This window comes from Lepus europaeus, chromosome 5 (assembly GCF_033115175.1).
Source record: "Lepus europaeus isolate LE1 chromosome 5, mLepTim1.pri, whole genome shotgun sequence".
In the NCBI taxonomy this organism is placed as follows: domain Eukaryota; kingdom Metazoa; phylum Chordata; class Mammalia; order Lagomorpha; family Leporidae; genus Lepus; species Lepus europaeus.
In genome coordinates, this window is record NC_084831.1 from 152,432,499 (window position 1) to 152,452,407 (window position 19,909).

General features: G+C 44.5%; 1 protein-coding gene across 5 annotated transcripts in view; it reads left to right on the top strand.

The window, feature by feature from the left end:
* ABL2 (ABL proto-oncogene 2, non-receptor tyrosine kinase) overlaps positions 1-19,909 on the top strand; it is a 118,586-nt gene that overhangs the window by 77,720 nt on the left and 20,957 nt on the right. For 2 of the 5 annotated variants that reach the window (XM_062192954.1, XM_062192956.1), the window contains exons 1-4: positions 6,118-6,251; positions 12,295-12,357; positions 13,512-13,682; positions 19,247-19,542. In XM_062192954.1, coding sequence (XP_062048938.1) covers positions 6,140-6,251; positions 12,295-12,357; positions 13,512-13,682; positions 19,247-19,542 — 642 coding nt within the window. In that variant the 5' untranslated portion in view covers positions 6,118-6,139. Of the gene's footprint in view, positions 1-6,117; positions 6,252-11,528; positions 11,550-12,294; positions 12,358-13,511; positions 13,683-19,246; positions 19,543-19,909 lie in introns of those variants that run through there. The other 3 variants (XM_062192953.1, XM_062192955.1, XM_062192957.1) reach the window with 2 other exon arrangements.

The following is a 19,909-nucleotide window of genomic DNA, read 5'->3' on the forward strand; positions in this document are numbered from 1 at the left end:
TATGTAGCTCTGGGACATATTTTCGTAAGCAATGTGGGCTCGTGGGCATGACCGCCGGAGGACCTCCCAGCCTGCCTCTGGGGGTTGGCCATTCTGGTGAACTGTAGCACTTTGCTGAGTCTGGACCTCAAGTTTAGTGAGGATGGGGAAAAAAATAGTTGTAGTGGGGGTTTGTCACAGCAGTAAAAGGCCACGTGGGATGCCTGCATCCCGTATCCGAGTTTGAGTCCTGGCTCCACTTCTGATTGCAGCTTGCTACTGAAGTGCACCTGAGCTGTAGCAAGTGATGGCTCAAGTACTTTGGGTCCTTGCCATCCATGTGAGAGACCTGGCTTGTGTCCTGGGCTCCTGGCTTCAGTCTGCCCTAGCCTCAGCTGTTGTAAGCATTTGGGGAGTGAAACAGTAGATGGAAGATCTGTCTGGCTCTCTGCCTTTCCAATAAATACAAATAAAATTTTTTTTAAAAATTAAATGTTTAATTTAAAAAGCTGAGAATCTGGTGTGGAGAAAGAGAAAATATGCTGCTGTAGCTCTTATGTTTTGTGGCAAGATGTCTCAAACATAAGAATTTTTTAAAATAAATTAAAATAAATCAATGTATTGTATCTGTTAGTCTCTTTCATTGCTATAATGAGATACCTGAGACTGGGTGCTTTCTAAAGAAAAGACGCTTACTGAGCTCAGAGCTCTGAAGATTCACAGAGCATCGTGCTGGCGTCTACTTGGTTGATGACGTCCTCGTGGAGGATGACGTCACAGCGTGGAGCTCTTGCCAGAGAAGGGAGTTCCATGGCAAGGCAGGAAGCAAGAGCAGGGCGGGGAGGGGCCGGTGACCCACCACTGAGGCCCAGCTCCCCAGTGCATGAGCCCCTGGGGGACACACTGAAACCACAGCAGTGTTCCCTCACCCCATAAAACTCACTTTGTTGTCTTGCCTTCCCCAACCCTGGTAATCACAGCGATTGCCTTTTTTGGGGAAATGTCACTGGCTTTTTGGGAAACTCGACATAATGCTTTTGAGATTCATCCTAGTTATTGTATTTACCGATAGTTTGAGATAGCAATAGTTTGTTCCTCTCTATTGGTGAGTAGTATTCATTGTATGGATGTACCACAGTTTGTTTATCCATTCATTCACCTGTTGAGGGATAATTCAGTTGTTTTCAGTTTTAGATAATTTTGAATAATAATTTGAATAGAGCTGCTATAAACATGTTGCAGCTTTTTGTGTGAACATGTTTTCATTTTTATAGGATAAATAAATGAATGGGGTTCCTGGGTCATAGTAAGTATATGTTTTACTTTTAAGAAACTGCCAAATTCTCCAAGGTAACTGTACGATTTCCATTTCATTCGTCCAACAATGTATGAGAGCTTCATTTGGTCACATCCCAATTAGCACTTCATGTTGTTAGTAATTTTTGTTTTAAATTATTATTTAAAGGCAGAGAGATAGATGCAGACAGACATGGACAGAGATCTTCCATCCACTGGTTAATTTTTTTTTCCAAAGAGTTATTTATTTATTTGAAAGTCAGAATTACAAAGAGAGAGGAAGAGATAGAGATCTTCCATTCTCTGGTTCATTCCCCAAATGGCTGTAATGGCTGGGGCTTGGCCAGGCCAGAGCCAAGAGCTTCATCTAGATCTCCCAAGTGGGTGTCTGGGCACAAGCACTTGGACCATCTTCTGCTGCTTTCCCAGGCACATTAGCAGGGAGCTGAATCAGAAGTGGAATGGCTGAGACTCAAACCCGTACCCATATGGGGTCCCGATACTACATATGGTGGCTTAACTCACCCATGCCACAGCGCCTGCCCCTGGTTAATTGTTGAAATGCCAGCAATGGCTGGGGCTGGGGAGCTGGAAACAATCCAAGTTTCCCAGGTGGTAGTGGAGACCCAAGTACTTGAATCATCACTGCTGCCCCCAGGGGTGTGTATTAGCAGGAAGCTGGGGTCAGAAACGGAGCCAGGCACTCTGATATGGAATGTGGGCATCCTAACAACTAGTCCGGGAGCCCGGCCCCTCAGCACTACTTTTAGTATCCCATATAGTTTAACTACTTTGTCTTTGGCTATGCCTCTTGGTTTAGGTTTCATAGTGGCTGCTCTGGGAATTTCCATATACATCAAGAACTTTTCACACTCAGTTGGATTTGTATGTTACTTCTTTAAGTGAGATGTGGAAACTCTCCTGTAGTTCCTGTTGCTTTCCCATTTTCACATTACAGCTGTTAGAAATGACTTGTACATAGATTGGCCTTTACAGTTGGTTTTATCCTTTCTGCTTCCAGCTATCCGCTATATTGAAGAGCTCAGGGAGAGCAGCCTTTGTGTTTACCCGGGGCGTGGCCCTCCCCTGTTCTGAGGGGGAAGGCCTCCTTGTGCATTTCCATTCTGTCTGAGGAACTTCCTTCAGCGATTCTTCTAGAGCAGGTCTCTGTGAACCGTTCTCTCCCTCAGCTGAGAATGTCCTTATTATGAAGGTAGGATTTAGGGCTGACACTTTTTTCCTCTTCTCGGCATTTAACTTTTTCTACTTTCTAGACTCCGTGGTTTCAAACTAGAAATCTGCAATGGGGGCCTGTGCTGTGGTGCTGCCGGTTAACCTGCTGCCTGCAGTGCCGGCATTCCATATGGGTGCCAGGTTGAGTCTCGGCTGCTCCACCTCCAATCCAGCTCCTGCTAATGTGCCTGGGAAAGGTGGCAAAAGATAGTCCAAGAGCTTGGGCCCATGTACCCACGTGGGAGAACCGAAAGAAACTCTGGCTCCTGGCTTCAGCCTGGCCCAGCCCTGGCCTATAAGGCCATTTCAGGAGTGAACCAGTGAACCAGCAGTGAACGGTGTCTGCCACTTTCTCTCTAACTCTGCCTTTCAAATAAATACATCTTAAAAAAAGAAAAAAAATGTGCAGTGATTGAAATGATTTTGTCCTGTAAGTGTGACCTGATTGCTCTCCCCCTAAATGCTCTCATCGGAGCCATGGTTAACGTAGCATCAAAGCGCAGATGACTGCTGCCCAGTGTCTTCCTGAGCTCCAGCCTTTCGGAGTGATCAGTTTCATCTCCCAAACTGACTTGTCCACGGAGCTTAGGATACACTCCTTGCTTCTGAGGGAATTACAAGGCTAGCCATTCCCCAGTGGCCATTCTTTACTTTCTCCCTCTCTCAGGCTGCCTCCAGCTAGTCTCCAAGAATTCCATCTCCAAACTGTGTCGTTAAGTTCCTCCTCTGTGCTTTTTCTCTACTGCTGCCATCCAGTTCCAGGCTAACAGGATGCCATTCCTGAACTACTATATACTTTTTTCCATGTAATTTGTTTTCACACAGTAGAGATCCTTTTTACTCTTTTTAAAGAGTTTTGTTTATTAGAAAGGCAGAATGACAGAGAGGGAGAGAGAGAGCGAGATATGACGACACCTGGAGCAAGGAAAATTCCATCTGAACTCCTGCGTGAGTGGCAGGAATCAAGTACTTGGGCCATTGTCTGCTGTCTCCCAGGTGCAGCAGCAGACAGCTGGATATGAGGTGGAGTAGCCAGGACTTGAACCAGGGACTCCAAAATGGGATGTTGGCGTCACAGGCAGCCGCTTAACGTGCTGCCCCGCAACTCCAGCTCTGTAGCAGTCTTACAAAATCATTGCACTGGATTTCCCTTGTAGGTAGAGTAGAATTCTGATTCCTAATCTGGACAGCGTCTACCTTGCCTTCTTCTCGTATTCCTCTTCTGACCTCCTGAACAGTAGCCACACTTTCCATTGCTTCCATGCCCCAGATTCTGCCCTGTCAGGGTTTTTGCCCCCACCTTCCGCCACCCTGCTCAGCCTAGAGTTTCCCTCAGCCGCTCGCCCTAGGTTAAGTACCACCTTCATTGGAGTAGCACACTTCCCTGCTTCAGCCTGTTACACGAGATTTACAAAAAGTGACAGTTACTGTTATCTCTTCATTCTTTTTTGAAAAGTAGTTTTTTTTTAAATGAAAATACATTATTTATATTAGCAATATTTTTCTTACTTTAGAATGAATAAGTATTGTAAGGGGCTGGCTTCATGGCACAGAGGGCTAAGCCATCACTTGGGATGCTGCCATTCCATATCAGGGTGCTGATTTGAATTACAGCATCTCTACTGCTGTTAACTTGTTAAAATGTCTCAATTTTAATTTCAAATAAGGTAAATAATGATAGATATAACCCATTTAAACAAGATGTCTTAGGATATCTCTACAACTTTTTTCTTATAGTAAAATAAATATATATGACAAACTTTACCATTTTAATTATTTTAGGTATCTAATTTATAGCATAAGATATTTACAATGTTGAACAACCATCCATTTGTAGAACTAGATTTCTAGAACTAGAAAATTCTAGATATTTTATACAAGTAGAATCATATTTTCCTGTTTGTGTCTGGCTTATTTCACTTAGTGTTTCCAACTCATCTGTGTTGTAGATCATGAGTATATCAAAATTTCCTTCCTTTTATTGCCTGAAAATATCCCATTGTATGTCTCTACCACATTCTCATTATTCATTTATTTCCTCTGTACTCTTAGTTAAAATTACATTTAAGTGCTCTCACATTATATCATTTAGTTTAGCAGATTTATTGATTACTAAGTCCTATGGTATAGGATGTACATGTGGGTAGAATATGGGTAGTGGAGATCCTTTCCCATAAATTTTTTTTTTTTTTTATAATCCAGAGAAAGAGAAATTCAACGTGGTATGTGAGATTCTGAGTCATTAAATGAGGTAACTTTTAGTCATTCGTTAACTCTTACTTTTCTTACAGTGTTGACAGTACTGGCTTTTATAATGGTTACTGAAAGCATAAACTTTTTTTTAAAAACTGGTAAAAATCACCTATACCAAAGCCATTCTTTTTCTAATAAGAATTATAATTAAGCAGATTATAATTTTATGTTTCAACTTTATTGAAGACTGCTTCAGTTCTGCTGTCCTATAATCCAACCACATTCACTTTTATCGACCTCAAGTAGTACATAGTAGTACAGGTACATAGTAGGTGCTTAATAAATGCTAATTGAATCCATGAATATTCTCAGCTATATGGTTACACTCTTATGTTATTTTTATAGGTCACACCACCGAGGCCATCTATTATTTGTAATGTTATTAGTTTAATTCTCATAAGGTATCTTCATTTTTAGGTTTGTATTGTTACTCAGCTTTGTTCTTAGATATTAAAAACAGTTAAGCTTTTATTTATATTTATTTATTTGAGAAGCAGAGAGAGATCCCTCCCACTCCCACTGATTGACAAAGGTCTGCCGTGGTGGAGGCTGCAGACCCTGGAGCTCAGTCAGGGTCTCCCCCTGGGTGGCAGGAACCCAGCCACCTTGAGCCACACTGCTGCCTTCCATTAGCAGGAGGCTGGAGTCAGGAGCCAGAGCAGATACTGAACCCGGCGGCTCAGTATGAGGGGTAGGCATTTCAACAGCTAGGCTAAACACTCACCCAGAGGCTTCTGTTTTCAGAAGTTTTAATACTCATAATTGTCAACACTGTTGTGCCTCACTCTGAACCTGTACTTAGCTGTGGAGCCACAATATTAGTGAAAAGTTATTTTCTGGCCTCTGTCAGTGCTTATGAATCAGATGGTAACTATGACTTTGACTTGGGCTTTGTGGTTTCTTGAATTCATTTAGGTGATGTAAAAGATGAGTCGTGTGTGAGGCATCTTCCTCTCTCAGAAGTATTTGTTGTTTGGTTGTGTCCAGGTCTTCTCCAAGGGGACTTTGCTCTCCGGTCTCACGTCGTCGTCTTCCTGGGAATGAAAACCATGCTTATGTACTGATCCTTAAATAGTCTTGTTATATTAAGCTGTTTGTTCGTTACATGTGTGTTCATTTTATTTATACGTATTTTGAAAATGTTTCTGGAGTTGTTGAAGTAACTGCTTTCTGACTGAGTCTTGCTGATGACTAGAATTTTCCTTGGGTTGCTCTCCGCCCACTTGGGGAGTTGTGAGTGCTCATCCCTTCATTGGCTCCCTCTGGCCGCTGAGTGTGTGAGTACATGGGGCGTGCATGGGTGTTGCATGTCAGGGAGTGGACTCCTAGGACTTCTTCGTACATAGGACAGTTAACCTCTGTGCTTCGGGGCGGAGATATGGTCCTCGGGACAGTGCTGCTTCCACCTCGTAATTACGGCAGAGCTCAGGACCCGGCACTTTGCTGCCTGAGCGGCAGAGCCTCCGGACCTGCTCTGCACAGCGCACCAGGTATGGCTCAGAGGGGACCGTGGCGGGGTGGCTGACCACGGCGACCGGGTGTGCATGAGGACGTGAGGAAATCCATCTTGTCTGTCAGCATTGTCGCCTTCGTCTCGGTCAGTGAAGGTCTGGATGCTGTATTTCTGGCATTCTGCAGTAGAGCCTCGGCAAGTATTACTGAGTGGAATATATGTATAAATAACAGTCTCTGGTGTTAGGATATGTACTGCTTGACGTGAAGAACTTGAGCTGTATTGGGAACTGTTGACTGATTCATTTGACACAACTTTTAAAACATACTAAAAATTATTCACTTCTTGGAGAATATGCAGTCACATAAAGTAGAATTCTGGCAAGATAAGAGTTTATAAAATACTTAAAAGTGCCTGAAGTAAAAATTGTATCTTTTATTTTTTTCCAATTACTATATGACAGACATCTAATTAAACTGACAAAAGTTCTTGAATGACTAATTGGTGATAAGTGTTTTTAATAAAATGAAACCATAAGTTTAGGAAGTATCTCTGAATTTGAGTTTAAAGTTTATTACTCTTGGCTTAAACTTGTTTAATCATAATAATTTACTTGTACAAGCTGTTATTTCTGTTCTTTATTTCTGTTTTATCCTACAAATGTAACAATAGGAAAAATAATAAAAATATATTTTATACTTGTGCCACACGGGTCCTTTAAAGAGACACTAGAAGTAAGTAAAAATCGGAGTATTGTTTTCTCAGATCCATGATCTATGGCAGCAGTTAGTGGAAGATGAGTTAATTTGCTGTCTCAGTTACCTAATATATAACAGTTCACATTGTTCAAAAATAAAACATTCCCAGCCTGCACACTTGCGGGCTTCAGGCAGGGACCGTATATCTTAGTCATGGTGTCTGTCTTAACTGAAGAGGAGAGTGGCGTCGACTGGGCCCGTGGGGTGACGCTGTGACCGCTGTGACATTTACTGGTCCTTCCCTGGGGCTTTAGTCTAATTCTGTGCTCGCCGTCACTCTTTAGCGTGTTCTTTCCCATTTAGTTCTTTACTCTGCGTGAGCCAATACTTGTTCATTCTTGGCCTCAGGAAAATGTTGGGATGTTTTTTCCTAGGGACAAGTTTTCCTTTTGTTTGGTTTGAGTGGGTAGGATGGCGTTTACGTGTATATCCTGTGCAGACGGATTGTACGGGAAATGGACCCTCAGTTCTGTGAGAACAAAAGGGTGAGTGGGAAGAAACAGCTAAGGAAGGAAGTTAAGGTCTTTTGACTTAATAAAAAAAACCATAAATCAAAAATGGAGAGTGGAGGATAAAAAGGATTTTCACGTTAATCCATTAGCCTCAAAATGACTTTTATCCTGTTTTTATTTCTTTGTATATTTGAGAAACAGATAGTAGTGTTTGGCCTGTGAATATCTTTTAATATCTTTTGACATACATTTGTGTCATATGTCTCGTTCTGTTTTCTCCTTTTGTGTTTTTTAGAAGGTGTCTTGGTTTTAGCAGTCCCGTATGGAGACAGGAGTTCCTTTTCAGTACAGATGAACACGTTATTAACTTGCCCTTGCACACTGAGTCATGACTAAGAATTCCTGCTTGTCCTGTCTAAATGCTTGTTGAATTCAAACGTTACCTGACTCTCCATAGTTTTGTTTGAGATTCTGCCCCTGGCGTCTTGTGTAAGTGTGGCAGCCACCTTTGATGAGACCCTCTTACATATAAGCACTAATTTGGTTTCACTTAGTGGACAAAACAAATCCTTGGATAATACAATTGGACACGATACATTATACAATATATTTGGTGGCAGTAATTGCTGTGGAGAGTAAATCAGGCAGGGGGATACGTGGGATGTGGGAGTGTTGTTAGGAATAGAGGTTCTTTAAGTAAGAGAGTCGTGTTGTGGTGGCCCCTGGCCAGGCTTGGCGCAGGTCCTTGACTCCACATGAGGAGGTCAAGGACAAGACATAGATAAAGGTAAGCAGGAAAGCAAGATTTATTGAAAGTGAAAGAACACAGTTGAGAAGGAGTGCTGGCAAACTCAGAGCAAGCTGCGAGCTGCAGGTGCGGGCTGTCTTCTCATACTATCTGGCATCATAGGAGGTGTTGTCTAGGGCAGGGCTTCCTTGAATATTCAGAGGTAGAGCTTGGGGCAGGGTTCCAGTGCTGCCCGTTTTTGGAAATCTGGGAAGTGTCATTGCATCAGGTGCATGATGGCAGGGGGAATGTCAGCCATGGTAATTTTATGATAATAATATTATAATTAACTAAAGGTCATCACAGGGACGCACTCTGACCCCATTGTGGAGATTGCTTAACTGGCACTCGTTCTAGTTGCAAAACTGTAGTTTGTGCTACGTGAAAGGGGAAGGGACTGGCAGTGTATGGAAAGGGAGGTTGCATGGTGACCCTGGGCTCCACAGGGCCAGCCCCAGAGCCATCATGCAGGTGTCGTCATGCTGAGAGGTCTCCTGCGTGCAGTGGGCCACGCAGGGCGGTGCTGTCAAACCTCAGCTCCTCTTGCTCTCCACACTCAGAGAAGGCCATACTGACAGGGTGACATCTGAGTGAAATGTCATGGAAGGGAAGAGCCACTGAAACATCTAGCGGCAGGGGTGCACCTGTATCCAGGCCAGAGCCAGGAAGCCAGGGGCCAGACGGAAGCAAGCTCGGAGAAGAGCAGTAGGAAGTGAACCGAGCAAGGCCGACCGTGGAGGGCCTGTAAGGATTTCAGGGTTTGGGTGCGTTCTCCAACACGGAAAGCATTGATGAGTTGAGAACAGAGGGGTCACACAGTCTGACTAGTGAGTAAGCAGTGAGCAAGTGCAGGAGAATGGGAATCAGTTAGTAGTTGAGTGAAATGAAGTAACCCAGGTGCAATATACTGGTAGTGACAGGATGGTGGTAGTCGAGGGAGTAAGTGAGAAATGGATAGATTCTGAATACATTAATTTCTAACTATGGGACCGTTGCTATGGTGTGGTAGGCTAAGCCTCTGCTGTTCTATATGGTCTCCAGTTTGAGTCCCAGCTGTTCCACTTCCAATCCAGCCTGGGAAAGCAGTGGACTGTGGCCCAAGTGCTTGGGCCCCTGCACCCAGGTGGGAAACCCAGAAGAAGCTCCTGGTTTCAGATCGGCCCAGCTCTGGCCGTTGTGGCCATTTGGGGAGTGAAGCATGGGTGGAAGACCTCTCTCTCTGTCTCTTGCTCTGTTTGTAACTCTACCTTTCAAATAAATAAAAAATTTTTAAAAGCTAAAAACAAGTTTTAATTGTTGTTTACTTATAGAGACAGCAAGTGAGAGAGCTTTCCCACTGGCTCACGCCCCAGATGCCCAAAACATCCAGGACTAGGTTAGGCCGAAACATCTAGGACTAGGTTAGGCCGAGCCCGGGAGCTGAGAAGAGTCAATCTAGGTCTCCCACGTAGGTGGCAGGCACTCAGTTAATGGAACAGTCACTGCTGCCTCCCAGGCTCTGCATCAGGAGCCAGGTACTCAATATGGGATGTGGGCATCCTAACTGGTGTTCTAACTGCTAGGGTAAATGCCCTCTCCCCCAGCTTTAGTTTTGAAGGCAATACCAGCAGGATTTCTCAATGTGTTAGATGTCATGTCAGAGCAAGAAAGGAGTCACAAACAATTCCAAAAATTTCTTTAAAGATTTATGTATTTAGAGAGAATGAGATCTTCTGTCCGCCGGTTCACTCCCCAAACAGCTGCAATGGCTGGGGCTGGACCGAGCCAGGAGCCGGGAGCTCCATCCGGGTTTCCCTGAGGGTGGCAGGGTTCTAAGCACTTGGGCTTTCTTCCGTGCTTTTCCAGATACACCAGCAGGGAGTTGGATCAGAAGCAGAGCAGCTGGGACTTGAACTTGGACTCATATGGGATATTGGTGTAGCCTGTGGCAGCTTAACCCATTGTGCCACAGTTGTGGCCATGTGATTGCAAACCTTGTAAGCTGAGCAACTGAAAAGGTGGATTGCCGTTAGCTGCGATGGGAATTCTGTGGGAGAAGCAGCATAGGGGAAGGAATAGAGTATGTTTATGTTTGCATGTGAGGTCCGAGTAGTGTTGGTGAGTGTCAGTGCGTGTATTCTGAAGCTCAGCACGGTGCCTAGCATGTACGTCGAAGTTCACTCAGATGACTAGTTGTGGAAGAATTAGGTGTCAATAGGGTTTCACAAAGTAACTGATAAATGTATACCACTTGCTGTTTTTTGTCCTGATATGGTTTAACTTGGCTTTCACCACAGTGTCTCTAATGTGGTCATTGACAACACAAAGTTCTTCTTAGTGTAGAGTTGTTATCCCTTTTACAATTTCAAACAATGGGAACTTTCCCCTATCTAAAAAGAATGAAATGTACTTAGACTGTTTGACGATTATTAAGCAGAGCAATAATTATGAAACATTGTGATATGTTATGACTGTCACTGGGAACCCATTGTGGTTCATGTGGTATTTAGTATGGAGACAGGCTGCGTTGTCACTTGTGTATTTTCTGTAACTCTTGGCAGATCTTTTCATTTTTTTTGTTGAAGATTTATTTATTTGAAAGGTAGAGTTACAGAGAAAGGGAGAGACAGAGAGAGATCAAGATCTTCTGTATGCTGGCTCACATCCCAAAATGGCTGCAACAGCCAGCACTGGGCCAGCCAGAAGCCAGGAGCCTGGAACTCCATCTAGGTCTCCCGCATGGGTGCAGGAACCCAAGGACTTGGACTGTCTACTGCTGCTTTGCCAGGTGCATCAGCAGTGAGCTGGATCTGAAGTGGAGCTGCTGGGAATCGAACGTGTGCCTCTATGGATGCTGGCATCACAGGTGGCAGCTTAATTTACTGAGACACAATGCTGGCCAAGTCTTTTCATTTTGGTAAAGGATTGGCATTTTGTAGCCAGTGGAAATTTGCAAGGGTAGATAATTTTTTCATTAGAATAAAGAAAAATATAGTACATGTGACTACCTTAAAGAGTGCATACACACACACACACACACACACACACATATATATATATATATATATATATATATATACTTTTTTAAAAAGTTTCATTTATTGGGGCTGGTGCTGTGGCATAGAGGGTAAAGCCGCCGCCTGCAATGCTGTTGTCCCATATGGGCACCGGTTTGTGTCCGGTTGCTCTACTTCTGATCAGCTCTCTGCTATGGCCTTGGAAAGCGGTAGAAAATCTCCCAAGACCTTGGGACCTTGCACCCACGTGGGAGACCCGGAGGAAGCTCCTGGCTCCTGGCTCCTGGCTCCTGGCTCCTGGCTTCAGATCGGCGCAGCTCTGGCCATTGCAGCCAACTGAAGGTGAAACAGCAGATTGAAGATCTCTCTCTGTCTCTGTCTGCCTCTCCTCTGTGTAGCTCTGACTTTCAAATAAATAATCTTTTAAAAAATAGTTTGATTTATTTATTTGACAAAGACATGTAGGAAATGCGATAAAGCTAAACAGAGTCTAAGGCTGTTAAAATTACATATCTAATCCACAACAAGAATTTCTCTGTCACATAGACAATTAGAAGATCAATTTTTAAACATTTCGTTAATGTGATTTTAAGACTAAGATTTATCTTATTGTTTCTAGTCACATATTATCACATTTGTTTAGCTAACATTTATTGAACACATACTATGTAAGTCAACAGAAGGAAAGCACATAGATGAACTTCCTGTTCCCAAGGAGCACATCATACAGTTTGGGAAGCAACACCAACAAGTGGCCACTATAAATACAGAGACCAAGCTGGAAGGTGCCACTGTACCAAGTGGTCTGGGAGGGGTGTACTCCCAGGGGTGTTGAGTGTTCCAGAATGAGTCCAAGTCAGCCAGTGAAAGGAATGGTGGGTGAGAAGGGGAGAACCAGTTCTGGTGGACTGGGGTCAGACGGTGGGGAGCAGCGTGGAGAATGCTAGAGTGTGCAACTGGAGGGGTGGGCTAGGGAGAGGCCTCGTCGTGGAGGGACTTAGGGTCATGGTAAGGAGACTTCAACCTGGTGGGGAACTGGTGAAGAGCCTTAAGAAGAGTAACATGGTCCAATTTTTGTCTTGAACAGATCACTTTGCCAGCTGTGTGGAGGATGGATTTGAGGGAGACAAGACTGGAGGCAGTAGTCCAGGTGAGAGATGCTGGGGCTAGAGGTAGAGAAGAGGGAATGGACTTGACAGACAACCACAGATTCAAAGGCTCTTCCCCCTCAAACAGATGAAACCAATTTGAAATTTAAAAAATGAATAGAAGCAAAGAGACATAGCAGAAAAATGTCTCTTTATGATAGACCATTCAGTAGTACGCCTTGGCAGACAGCCAGTAAAAACAGTCCCAATAATGAAGAAAATCACTACTGGGAGGACAATGTGCATTTTTATAACTGACCTGGGCTGTAGGGAACAGGTGATCTATTTGTGTAATGTGAATAAATTTGGGAACTGTAAAGCCTTGAAGAAAAAAGAGTTCTTACAAGTCTCCAGCCAGTGCACATTGGTAGAAACTCAGTAAATGTCCATTGGTGGCAGTATTTTCTAGGACTTTCAATTAAATTATTGATGATTTATAAAAATGTTCTGCCCAGGGAAGAAAATAGAGTAAAATTCTCATTTAAAACAATGAATAATAGCAAGTTGTTTCACATATAGTACATAGTAATGTAAGACTATTTTCAACTCTCAAGCATATTTTGTATTATATTTTATGTTACAGATAATTTCAGAATTGTTTTTCTAGAAGCACTTTTTAAAAACAATTTTCCCTGTATAAAGGGGTCTAGATTTATACAGTACTCAAATACTTCTCAAAAATTATCTTTTCTACAATTTGTTTTATATGAGGAAGGTAAGGGAAAGAGGTATTTTGGGAGGACTGAGAAAACTTACCTGTGGTTTAAAACCACCAGTGCAACAAAATGGTGAACATGTCTTACAAAACGAGTAGCCACTTCATTCTGAGACTTCTTTGCTTTTCTCTCTTTCAGGAAAGTATGCCTTTCCTGTTTCATTCTGGCAGCGAGTGCCTATCAATCGGGGCCAAATTCTCATGCAGTGATCTTTTCTCTACCTGCCTTGCTGTGTTTTCAACAAGGAAATTGTGTTCTTGTGCTCAGGAGACGTAGTGCCTCTTTGTTATTCTGTGTGACTGCACAGGCTGGACGGTGCTGTCCCACTTTGTAGCTGTCGGTATATGCTAGCCGCTGAAACTCTGGGTATGTACTGAATTCAGATGGATTTTCAGCTGTTGAACTCACTGGGAGTTCCATTCCCTTTTTCTGTCTTTCAGAAGCTTTGCACCGTCCCTATGGTTGTGATCTTGAACCCCAAGCACTGAACGAAGCCATCAGGTGGAGCTCCAAGGAGAACCTGCTTGGAGCCACCGAGAGTGACCCTAATCTCTTCGTTGCACTTTATGATTTTGTAGCCAGTGGTGACAACACACTCAGCATCACTAAAGGTGAGGCGTCTATGTAGTATCTCTGAGTTCTCACTGGTGGTTAAGAGATCAGGAGCCTGCCTGGCTTCTGCCGCTGACTAAAATTAGGTAGGTCACTTGGGTCAGATGCTGTGGGTTCACTATCTTTTTTTGCCTGTGTATGGGATAATGCCCTATGATGTGTAACTCTATATTTATTAGGGACAAAATGAGAATAAACACCTTAGAATACTCTGTATGTAAACTTCCCTGATTCTCAGAATTCTGTACTGTATGTGATGGGCCAGTGCTCATCTGCCTCAAAGGTAAGACTCTGGTCTGACTGAGCGGTGACTTCCTAAGTTGAGTTATGTTGCCAGAGCCCGGTGCTGCTCAGAATTTGGGTCTGGGGAGTAACTGCCCAGAATTCGTCCATACCAGTCCCAGTGGGTTTCAGAACTTGCACTCAGGATGTCAGCCAGCTACAGCAATAAGGACACCATTTATACTGGGTTCAGCTAAAATGCTCATTTTTGGAGCAAGACTTTGTGCGTGGAGATACTAATCCAGTGTTCTGCATTCTGGCACAAGCTGCCTGTTGGGATCCAGCTTTGAGTTGTTGTGGCCTATCTTTTGTGTTTATAGGGGTTAATCAAAGTAATAGTAGGAATGGTTTTATTATAATCTCAAGAAAATAGTAGTTTATTTCAATAGTGAATTCTTCTAAAAAAGGAGGACTAAGGACATGACCAAGGAAAGTCACACCTGTATTTCTTGAACAAGAGCGAAAAAAGGGAGAACTCTTATAAGGAAGAAATGAGACTGTGAGGACATTTTCATTGTGTCCATGAATTTTATTGCTGGTCTGTCTAAACTTGTTCTTGCATTTTCAATTTATGAAAGCCTCTACTGAGGAAAAAAATATATCTTGGGATAATTTTTAGTTAACTGAAATTATAACTTAAATGAGTATTTGTCATAGAGATAGATGCTTTGTACTTGGAAGGTTCAGAATGAGGTATCAAATGGGAGTTGGTGTTCCAAAACAAGAAGACAGCCCCCCCCCCCCCCAAATAATGTTACTCTAGGTATAATTAAAGTTTTTTAAAGATTTATTTTCATTTTATTTGAGAGGCAGACAGAAATCTTCCATTTGCTGGTTGACTCCCCAAATGGCCTGTAACAACCAGGGCTGTGAGCCAGGCTGAAGCCAGGAGCTGGGAACTCAATCCAGCTCTTCCTTGTGGGTAGCAGGGACCCAGGCACTTGAGCCATGACCCACTGCCTTCCCAGAGGTATTAGCTGGAAGATGGATCAGAAGTGGAGATGGATCTTGAAAAAGTGTACTCTAGGGGCCAGCGCGGTGGCGCAGCAGGTTAAAGCCCTGGCCTGAAGCGCCGGCATCCCATATGGGTGCTGGTTCAAGTCCTGGCTGGTTCTCTTCCAATCCAGCTCTCGGCTGTGGCCTGGGAAAGCAGTGGAAGATGGCCCAAGTCCTTGGGCCCCTGCACCCACGTGGGAAACCTGGAAGAGGCTCCTGGCTCCTGGCTTCAGATTGGTGCAGCTCCGGCCGTTATGGCCATCTGGGGAGTGAACCAGCAGATGGAAGACCTCTTTCTCTATCTCTACCTCTCTCTGTAACTCTTTCAAATAAATAAAGTAAATCTTTAAAAAAAAAAAAAAAAAAAAGGAAGAAAAAGTGTACTCTCACATGGGATGTGGACGTCCCAAGAGGCAGCTAACCTGCACCAAATGCGCACCCCTTGTATAATTTTTATATACATCAATTCTTAAAGTCTAGCCAGATTGATCAAATGCAGAAATTCTTAAACCTGAATTTCTCAAACTGAGTTAGAGCTGTGGCCTAGAGCAGATATGATTGTATGTGTGCATGTACCAGGAGTTCTCAAGGCATGGGAAACAGACAGCAATTACTTAAAGGTTTGGGGTAGTATTGGGGACAGGATGCTGATCATTGTGTTGTATTTTTAGGGGTTATGCTTATACAGTCAGGAAAATTTTACAGTTTGAGGATAAATTAAGAATTTCGGAGAGATTTTGTACTGTACAGTAGTGTCTGTAGGACTCACAGTCTGTTTTACCCCGATCCTTCAGTGGAGACATTTGTGAAGTGATGACTCAGAACATTCTTTCCCAGGTTTAATTTTCTTGTCAGTATTTTCCAAGATAACTCAGTTGCCAAGGAAACACTGATGAAGAAAGTCTGCTGATGCCTCAGTTACCAGTTAGAGCAACAGCAGTGTGCAGCTCTGGCACGAAGGTTATCTCGGTCTGTGGCCATAGGGGTTTCTCTTACAACCCACGAAACGCCAGCTTTTTGTATCATGCCCTTATGAATATAAATGATGTCATACTGTTGCTATTTTCTTATTTTAAAAGATATGAACATGTTTTAAAAATAAAACACCAGGACTGATTTTAGTTCCTTCTTTGAAGATGGAATTTTGCTTGTTTTAAAAATTCCAGGATTCCTTTCCAGAGAGGGCCAGTGTTTGTATCCCTGTTGGTCGTCCCCTAGTCAGCTTCCACAGTGGCCAGAACTTCCAGAATGGAGATGAGACAAATAACCAGCCCAGGGCAGTTGACTGGACGCTAATTACAATGGCCTGCCGCGGTCAGTTCTCTTAAAGAAGGCAGCAGTGTAAAATGTGATGATGTGTATTGAGATACTGCTTAGTCCTCACTTCTAGTTCTTGTGGATCAATGGAGAAAAGCTAGAGAGCACTATTTTCTTCCAAGATCATTTTTTCCTGTCAGCATGATGGTATTTATCTCCTCAGTTGCACATACGCACCCCCACCCCAGACACACTCCTGTCTGTGTACAGTACATGCGTGTGTATTTCATAGAAGCACACACGTATGTGTGTGCACACACTCTTGTGTTCTCTCTCCAGTTATTTCAGTTGAGAGGTAGGGGCTAACAAATACCTGATAGCAAACGTTCTGTAGACTACCGGCCCGAGATCGCTGATCCCCAGAACACGGAGTTTCTCCTCAGTAGTACTTGCCTGATGACTTCAGGCCCTGCGCCTTTCACTGATGGGGCTTCCTTCTGCCTTTTGTCACTGAGGAAGTCTGTGTGAATGCTGTACAAACACTTGCATCTCAGCCGGCGCCATGGCTCAATAGGTTAATCCTCCGCCTTGCGGCGCCGGCACCCCGGGTTCTAGTCCCGGTCGGGGCGCCGGATTCTGTCCCGGTTGCCCCTCTTCCAGGTCAGCTCTCTGCTGTGGCCCGGGAGTGCAGTGGAGGATGGCCCAGGTGCTTGGGCCCTGCACCCCATGGGAGACCAGGAGAAGCACCTGGCTCCTGGCTTCGGATCAGTGCGGTGCGCCGGCCGCGGCGGCCATTGGAGGGTGAACCAACGGCAAAAGGAAGACCTTTCTCTCTGTCTCTCTCTCACTATCCACTCTGCCTGTAAACACACACACACACACACACACAAACACTTGCATCTCTTAATGACCAGAGCCTTAAGGCACTGCAAGGATTCGTCAGCATTTATCACCAACAGTATCTCCTCATCTTCTCTGTTTTACTAAAGAAGCTTTTAACCTGTGCTCCAAGGATAGGGCAAGAGGTGTGTTGAAGCCTGAATTTGATGCTCACAGCTTTAATAGAGAAATCAAGGTACACGCAAAGATCCACAGATCCACAGTGACTTGGGTTTTGGGTTCCAATATTAACAGTCAGCTTCCCTTCCCACACACCAATTTTAGAGGAATAGATAGGAGTGATTCATTCTTAGTGGGAAATAGGAAAGAAATGCTAACCTTTTTTTTTTTTTTTAAAGATTTTATTTATTTATTTGAAAGGCAGAGTTACAGAGAAGAGGCAGAGAGACAGAGACAGGTGTCAGTCTTCCATCCTCTGGTTCACTTCCCAAGATGGCTGCAATGGTCAGAGCTGCACCAGGAGCCAGGAATTTCTTCTGGATCTCCCACCTAGGTGCAGGGGCCCAAGGACTTGGGTTGTCCTCTACTATTTTCCCAGGCCATAGCAGAGAGCTGGATCAGAAGTGGAGCAGCCAGGACTCGAACCAGTGCCCACGTGGGATGCTTGCACTGCAGGCAGCGGCTTTACCTGCATGCCACAGTGCTGGCTCCGAGAAATGCTAACTCTTCTAAAACTTGAGTTCTAGAAAAGATTCTGCTTGAGAGTTCTCACTGCTGATCCTCCTACCCCCAGGCCCTGCCCTCCCCTCTGTGATCTGTGTTTTGACATGGATGATGTTTCTGCTTTGGTGCCAAATGAAATTTAGAAGTAATTTGGCACCTCAGTCCTTGCTTGTGATCAGCAGTGGACCATCTCTACATGAAATACCCTCATTGATAAACTATTTTGAAAGGAGTGAATTTTATTTTTCTTTAGAAGAGTGAGCACTATGCTGTTTTGCAGCCATCTGAGTAATCTCTCTGTCTTTTTTCCCATCTTGCTACTATACATACTTTCCTAAGGACCGTCTTCAGGTGGTGTATTAGGTTCAAGTCCATGATAGGGCACCCTCACTGGTCTGGCATCAGGTGATGGTGTCAGTGCTGGCAGAGTCTGAGGAGACCCAGAGCACCCTATGTTAAGAGAGGACACACAACTGTGGCTGTGTAGTCTCTTAGGAAGCTACTGAGATTTAATTGTAGGGGTTCCCCCATAACGACCCAATCTGATCACTTCCAAATGACTGCAACAGCCAGGTCGGGCCAGGAGCCAGGAAATCCATCCTGGTCTCCCACATGGTTGCAGGGGCTCCTGTACTTACATAATGTACTTATTTATATAACACCTACACAATGCTGCCTTCCCGGGTGTATTGGCAGGGAGCTGGATTGGAAGCAGAGCAGCCAGGACTGGAACTGGCACTCCTATATGGGATGCCGGCGTTGCAAGCTTCAGTTTAACCTGTTGTGCAAGGATGCTGCCCCCAGACACCATAATTGGTTCAAGTTTCTGCCATCTTAGTGTCATTAACATAAGCCTTTGAGATCAAACCTGTAGCACATGGGCCCTTGGGGGACACTCAGCATCCAAACTGACATCCAGGTCACAACATGTATAGACCTTTCTTTTTTTTGACAGGCAGAGTTAGACAGTGAGAGAGAAAGGTCTTCCTTTTTCTCTTGGTTCACCCCCCAGTGGCTGCTGTGGCCGGCGCACCACGCTGATCAGAAGCCAGGTGCTTCTCCTGGTTTCCCATATGGGTGCAGGGCCCAAGCACTTGGGCCATCCTCCACTGCCCTCCCGGGCCACAGCAGAGAGCTGGACTGGAAGAGGAGCAACTGGGACTAGAACCTGGGGTGCCGGCGCTGCAGGCGGAGGATTAGCCTATTGAGCCACGGCGTTGGCCAATATAGACCTTTAATTATGTGCAGTCTACGCCAGAAAACTGTTTCTCACATGCTTTTGTGGCACAGACTGTAAACTGAAGAGGTCTGTCAGGATATGGTGAGCGGCCAAGGTTGTTTGTTACTTAAGACGTTTTTTTGACGAAGTTTCCAGGTTCATTTTTCAATGAGTTTGAAGTTTGACATTCCGTTGCTTCAGTGTAAAATGAAATCTTAACATCTCTCATTCTGACCTCCTGGCTAGGTGAAAAGTTGCGAGTCCTTGGTTACAACCAGAATGGTGAGTGGAGTGAAGTTCGCTCTAAGAATGGACAGGGGTGGGTACCGAGCAACTACATCACCCCCGTGAACAGCTTGGAGAAGCACTCCTGGTACCACGGCCCCGTGTCCCGCAGCGCGGCCGAGTATCTCCTCAGCAGTCTCATCAATGGCAGCTTCCTGGTGCGAGAAAGTGAGAGCAGCCCTGGGCAGCTGTCCATCTCGCTGCGGTACGAGGGGCGCGTGTATCACTACAGGATCAACACCGCCACGGACGGCAAGGTACGACCGCCAGGAGCCACGCCCGCTGTGCGCTGGCTGCTCCGTGGGAACAGTGCTCGGCGTGACCAGAGTGGGAGGAGGTCGTCTCGGCTGACATGGCTGACTGTATGAGGGCAGCCTGTTAGACATGGTAGACAACCCTTGCTCTTTGCAAAATGAGATGGTAATGGAAAGGAAAAGCAGAAGTGTGTTAGTAGATTAATGATAAGCAGAATTTGAAGGTGAAAAATGATAGGAACTGTAGGAGCCACTGTAAGCTCTTCAAGTCATCAGTTCACAAATAGAACCCGATGCAGCCATCCCCTAGTTCAATGGGCGTTTATTCCAAGACCCTCTGGAGATGCCTAAAGCTGCAGGTAGCACCACA